The 6,651-nt window shown below is 39.5% G+C and overlaps 1 protein-coding gene across 1 annotated transcript in view; it reads right to left on the bottom strand.

Moving 5' to 3' along the window:
• Positions 1-6,638, bottom strand: part of ZNF654 (zinc finger protein 654) — a 100,055-nt gene extending 93,417 nt beyond the window's left edge. Inside the window, exon 1 of the mRNA XM_005878102.2 lies at positions 6,145-6,638. Coding sequence (XP_005878164.1) covers positions 6,145-6,333 — 189 coding nt within the window. The 5' untranslated portion in view covers positions 6,334-6,638. The remainder of the gene's footprint in view (positions 1-6,144) is intronic.
• Between the last annotated feature and the right edge of the window lie 13 nt (positions 6,639-6,651).

Below are 6,651 nucleotides of genomic sequence, written 5' to 3'. Positions count from 1 at the left end.
GAGGAGGGAGGAGGGAGGAGGGAAAAAGCTGATTTGTGCTGAACCCCAGAAAAATTTCAGGAACCTGAAACACTACAGACTTCTAAAAGTGGAGGTAAAAGAGTCAAAAACAGAAAGATCAGTTGAACATCTCCCCCAGATCCCCTTCCCTATTAGATCAATGGACACTAATTCTCTAGAGAGGCTGAACTCATAATGGGGCAGGGAAGGAAGGGATTAGAGGGAAGAAAAGGGTACATAGAGAACACAAGAGGTAAAATCAAAGGGTACATACTGAACGATGGTAAGGCAGTCCCTACCTCCTCCATCAAGGAGGCTAACTGATCATATCTACAACTAAGAAAAAATTTATTTATAACCATAGAGGTAAATATCATAAGAGTTAAACAGTTGCAATTAGTTGCCTCTGGGGAACATGTGGGGAAGGAAAGGAATGGTGTATGAATTGCTATTTTTTATTATAAGCTGTAGGGGGTAAAAAACAAAAAAATGGTTGCCTCTACAATATCCATTCTTGTTTTCTTCCTTCCTAACAGAATCATAGACACGTTTTTATCAGGGGGGAAAAATACAAAAAAAAAGTTATCTAATATTCTTTTCAGATGGGGATAGTTAATAAGACTTAAGTCAAGATGTTTTTTGGCTTACCCCCAAAAAACCCTGATCTACTACTTTGAACTCAGATGTGATGGCTGGAACTCCAACAACTGTTTTGGATGATGAGACAAACTTGAGAACAGAAGACAAAGATAAGAAAGCAAATGATGGTACAATGATAAAGCCACCATAAAATCCCCATACTATCTATTCAAGACCTAACATGAATAAAAGTCATGTTTAAGATATTTAAATCAGGACTCGATTAGCAGCAAAATGCAATTCCTAATATGTTGTCTTACATAACTTTTTAAACTAAGTATACATAAAACATTTATAAAAATTAAAAGTAAAGTTTAGCCCTACCCGGTTTGGCTCAGTGGATACAGCTTTGGCCTGTGGACTAAAGGGTCCCAAGTTTGATTCCAATCAAGGGCAAGGCAGTTTACCTCGGTTGCAGGCTCAATTCCCTGCTCTTGTTAGGGTGTGTGGGGAGACAACCAATCGATGTGAGACACACTGATGTATCTCTCTCTGTCTCTCCCCCTCTCTTCCACTCTCTCTAAAAATCAATGAAAAAATATCCTTAAAAAAAGTGAATTTTAAAATAATTCTAATTAGTAGCAATTGTTAAAAATTAACGTAAATAGTTCCAGAAGGCTATTCAAGAAGCAATTTGTTTGAAAACCTAATCATTTTCCCCATTAGAAATAATGTAAATTGAATTAATCTGTTCCAGACTCACAAATGATTCCCTATTTTAACCTTTCTCAAGTGATGGTTGTTTCATGAGCACTGTCACACCTTAGCAATATCAGTACTCTTGATGGCCTCTCTATATTTTAAAATTGTGCTAATCACCTATTTCACCAAGCCATACTCCATAGCTAGATCAGACACATGAACACCTCTATCATACTTTGTAATTATTTCTTTTTTAAAGCTCTATCATTGTTCTCACAACTTCTTTTTCAATTTGCTGCTATCACTAACCTCATTAGGATCCATGGTGACTTGGATCCATGTATTTAATAATAATAAGCAATAGCATAAGCAAAAAAAAAACAAAAACACAAAAATATTTACAGCACAATTTCCTGAGATGTTAACAGAACAAGGTTTAGCAGTAAACTGACTCATACTCAGGCATTCTCTCCATTGTCACATAAGAGACATGTGACTGATGCCTAACCGGTTTGGCTCAGTGGATAGAGCATCGGCCTATGGACTGAAGGGTCCCAGGTTCGATTCCGTCAAGGGCATGTACCTTGGTTGCGGGCACATCCCCAATTGGGGGTGTACAGGAGGCAGCCGATCAATGATTCTCTCTCATCGATGTTTCTAACTCTCTATCCCTCTCCCTTCCTCTCTAAAAAATCAATAAAATATATTTTAAAAAAAGACATGTGACTGAGCATAGAGTATCAGCATGAAAGGGTTGTCAAGTCAGAACCCAAGTTTTGTTGGAAAACTGAGACTTTTTTATGTGAACAACGTGGTAGAGAACTGAATTGCTCTAAATGGGAAACGTACAAGAACCAAGGCTTCACATACTGTATGTTCAACATCATCCCTGTCCTCTACTGTCTAGATGCCAATAGCAACCTATCCCAATTAGGACAATCAAAAATTTCTCCAGACATTACCAAATGTCCCCTGCAGGAAACATAATCTCTGAGAAAATGTAGCTGCTATTGCAAATTATTTAGGGCTTTATTGGAGCATTCAGCTTTTCTAGATAAATAACAGAATTTTAGAATTATAACATTTCTAAATTTCCTCTAAAGTTTTTTGTGGGATACAAACTATAAGTGACCTTCAGATTGAATTATCTCTAATGTTCCTCTTAAACTTTCAAAGAATTTCACATGAGAAATATTAACAGCCTTTGTCTAATAATGTCTATCTCCATGCTAGGTATAGTACTGAACATTTCATGGTCATTCTCTCCTTTTATACTCATGACATCCTCATGGGATGACTATTAACCCCATTTTAGTCAGAAACAATTTTAAAGTATTTTAACCAACATATCAAAGTATTTCCAGAAATACTTATTCACTGTAATCATTCTAGCACTGAGCTACTTGTTTAGTTTACAATCAATTTATGATCAAAGCATTTCAATACATCTAGCAAAAAAATAAGTTCAATTATTATAATCTTCAGGAATAGGGGAAATGTTCACAGCACCTAACAAGTCAGAGAAATAATAATCAGACTGTTCCTTGAAATATTTTTAACACTATGGCCTAATGAAAGACTACTTTTAGACTTTTTCATCCTTGATTCCCTGAGTACATCCAGTAACTATTTTTTCCCCTTTGCACAACTTGTCATAAACAATTCACTTTATAATTATTTGCAAATTTATTTGTAATTTTAATCTGCCTTTCAGTAGAAATTGAAGTCTGGGTTCAAATCGCAGCTGGTCCACCTACCAGAAATGAAGACAAATTCAACTATGAAACTTGCATAACAGGACCTAACTGAAGGCTTTAAGAGTTAGTAGGACCCTCAATAAAAATTAATTTCCTCTTCCTTTCATCCTCAAAGGAAATTAAATATAAATTAAGAGCTAATTTAAGCATTTGTTGAGAGTCCACTAATAAGAGTTAAGGGAGGATGTGATAGGGGCAGTTAGTGGACATTACGCCAAGTAACTATTTCGAAATTAACACTTACAATCTCCCAAATCCATCATCACAAAAATCAGTTTAAGCCTAAGGGACTATTCCCTTAGTCTAAGATTTTATAATTACTGGTATTGTTTCTCAAGTAAACAAGTATATCCTCAAATGCATTGAATGGATGCATAATTTATCACTTATATTACCTATTGTCTTCTGTTTTATTTTCCCTTGTGGTAAAAGACACAGAACCTCCCCTTCACCCACACAACTAACTGCCCAAGACATTTTTATTCAGATTTCTTTCTAAAAAGAGAAATATAAATTGGAGCCTTTCTTTTCAGTGCACAAGACTGAGTATAAATCATATATTTCATTAACTGTCACCCACCCAAGCGCATATTATCCATTTTATGGATTACTCACAATTAAGTCATTCACTAATGAGTGCAAGTTACTTAATATTACCTTACCCTTAGTAAATATTAGGAAACCAAATGTTAAAAAGAAAAAAAACAACAACAATCTTTGGGAATTAGATTACATAATCCACTTCTTCCTTTGGTGGCAAATAAAACAGAACTACTGTACTGTTAGAATGTATTAATCAATGCATAAAATTCAACTTAACATAGGTAATCTTTTATTCTATCTTAATGTTTTAGTACAAAAAAAAAAAAAAAAACTTCACAAAGCTCACCTGCAGGGTGGATCCAGGACAGGAGCCCTAAGAACAGATCTATTGCTAATCTAGAATATTATAAAACATGTAAGATTTCAGGTAAAAGTTGGTAGCATAAAAGTATGTCAGCATAACTTAACTCATAACTTAGCAATGTAAAAATAAAAGTTTAAGTTCTTCCTGTTTAGTTTTATTTCCTTGTATATTTAGGTGGTATTGGAGTTTTTTAAAATAGTCAACTTCATTGGTACTTAAAATAATTTACTGTCACTGTTCAGACACTGTATTTCACAGGCTAAATTTATTCATCTGTTCTTAAAACTGATTTCACGAAATATAATAAGAGTTAAAGATTCTCCAAAAATGTTCTGGCCCTCAAATAAAATTTCAATGCAATTTCAGCAATTAAGGGTTATTTGATCAAGTAAATTAAAGCTAAAGGTAACCAAAACCAACTTGCTTATTAATGATATCAAAAGGAAAACAGGCCCAGCCGGTGTGGTTCAGTGAACCAGGAGGTCACTGTTGGATTCCTGGTCAGGGCATATGCCTGGGTTGCAGGCTCTATCCCTAGTGTGAGGCATGCAGGAGGCAGCTGATCAATGATTCTCATCATTGATGTCTCTACCTTTCTCTCCCTCTCCCTTCCTCTCTGAAATCAATAAAAATATATTTTAAAAAAGCAAAAGAGAAAATAAAAAGATTTTCAGCCTATGAATATATTAAAAAGATCAATCATAAACTAATTTTCAGATGTTTAAAATTCCCATAGATACGAAGTCTACCGATAACATGGTTTCCAGATGTAAAACATATAGTTAGAAAACAAGTATTGTAAAGACACTGAATCTCTAAATCCAGTGAATGCCACTACCAAAATAAATAAAAATAAGGAAAAATATTTTCAAGAAAGTCACTAAATAGAGAGCAATGCCAAAGAAAAAATACACGCCCTTTATACCAAGACAGTTTCCACCTTCTTATTTATGATAAGAAGGAATGAAACAAAAATCAAAAGACGGTTTAAAGTATTAAAAACTTGCCTGAAAATTTCAATTCCATCCTTTCCCTTTCAATGTTTGGAAAGGCATAAAAATCAAATTTCAGCAAATATGATGCTTACCTCCTGTTAACTGTATTTTCTACTTGTTACCAGAATGAAATAGCCAACTTTAATTAATATGTAAAGGATCCAAACCCATTTGTTAGAAGAAGAAACGGTGGGATAGAGAGATTAAGTAACTTGTCCAAGGTAACAACTAGGAAGTGGTGGAGCCATGATTTGAACTCTATTCATAAGATAATGAGCAAATTAAAAAATAAATAAATAAAAGAATGGGTTGGAAAAAAAGAGTAAAACTTTCTGCCAAAACAGTTTGCAAAACAAGACTGTTGTGAATGAGGAAAAATGTTTATAAATATATGTAGATGTGAATGTAGATGACACAACTTTACCCCTAGAAGTACTTCGGTGCTATAACATTTGATTATGGCCAAACACTTCAAACTACATCAAATCAGAGTGACAGTTGACCAAGTAAATAATTTATTGTCACTGTTCGGTCGAGGAAAGGGGATAAGAAAAGAAAAGATGACAATCACCCTGTCTTAACCCCGCCTCTCCCCCCCCCCCCAAAAAAAGTATCTAAAACACCGTGGGTCAGCGCCTAAACCAACAGAATTGTCCCGGCGGGGTCTCGTGCAGGGATGACAGGAGACCCTAGCAGAGGGGGAGGGGTGGCGATGACAGGAGAGGGAGCGGTAGAGACACGGCAAGCCCCATCTCCGAAAAAGGGGGCCCGAGGGGGCACCAGGGGCGGAGAAGGGAAGGCAGGAAATGTTGCCAGAGATTCCAAATGAAGTGAGCAGGAACTGGGTGGGAAGCACAAGAAGGCGGGACCCTCCGGCAGAAAGGGGTCTGTCTGGGGAAGGGGAGGCATGTCAGTACTCCAGCGCTTTCCTGCCAGCTGACCCTCCGCTCCAGCCCCTCCACCCGCGACAAACTCTCACTTTTTCAGCAACCCTTAGACCCACGGGTCATGCCCGTCTCGCTCCCCGCTCCCCGCCCCCCACCCCAAGCCGGATAGGTGGAGGGGGGAGCTTCACCCTCACTCTCCTTGTTGGGCTGGCGGAGTGAGCACCGGACACAGCCCTGATTCGAGGACCAGGAGGCCAGGAGACGCAGGGAGGCCCAGTACCCGGGTGACAAGTCCGAGCGGCCGACGGGCGCCTCACCTGACAGAAGCGTCGGCAGTAATCCCGACTGCTGATCCCGACGACGCCGCCACCGCAGCTGCTGCCGCCAGTGCCGTCGTTGCCGTCGCCCGCAACTCCAAGCCCCGCAGGGCCTGGCGGGGACTCCACAATGGCCACGAGCTCTTCTCCGAGGCGTTCGGCCTCTTGATCGCTCTCTTCCTCCGCCATGAGGCTCTCGCCGCCCAGCGCGTACCAGCCCCTGCGCCGCCGCCGCCGCCGCTGTAGCAGCCTCGGCTAACCTCCTCCTCCTCTAGTTCCCTCCCCCTTCTCTCCGCCCCTGGTGGACTGGGGCCTCTCGTCTGGCTCTACTTCCGGCTCCGCCCACCCACGCCCCCAGTTTTCAATGGAGAAATCTAGCCGCCAATCATGCACATGCCCGCCTTTCTACTACCATTGGTCAAGGCATTTGTCTGTTTGATAGCTCCGCTGTCAATTGGCCACCGCTGCTCGGCGGTTGCTGGGGCCCGCCTACGAGCTTTGCCAAAG

This window comes from Myotis brandtii, unplaced genomic scaffold (genome assembly GCF_000412655.1).
Source record: "Myotis brandtii unplaced genomic scaffold, ASM41265v1 scaffold546, whole genome shotgun sequence".
NCBI classification, from domain to species: Eukaryota; Metazoa; Chordata; class Mammalia; order Chiroptera; family Vespertilionidae; genus Myotis; species Myotis brandtii.
The sequence above is the reverse complement of the archived record's forward strand: the minus strand, read 5'-3'. Positions and strand labels throughout refer to the sequence as shown.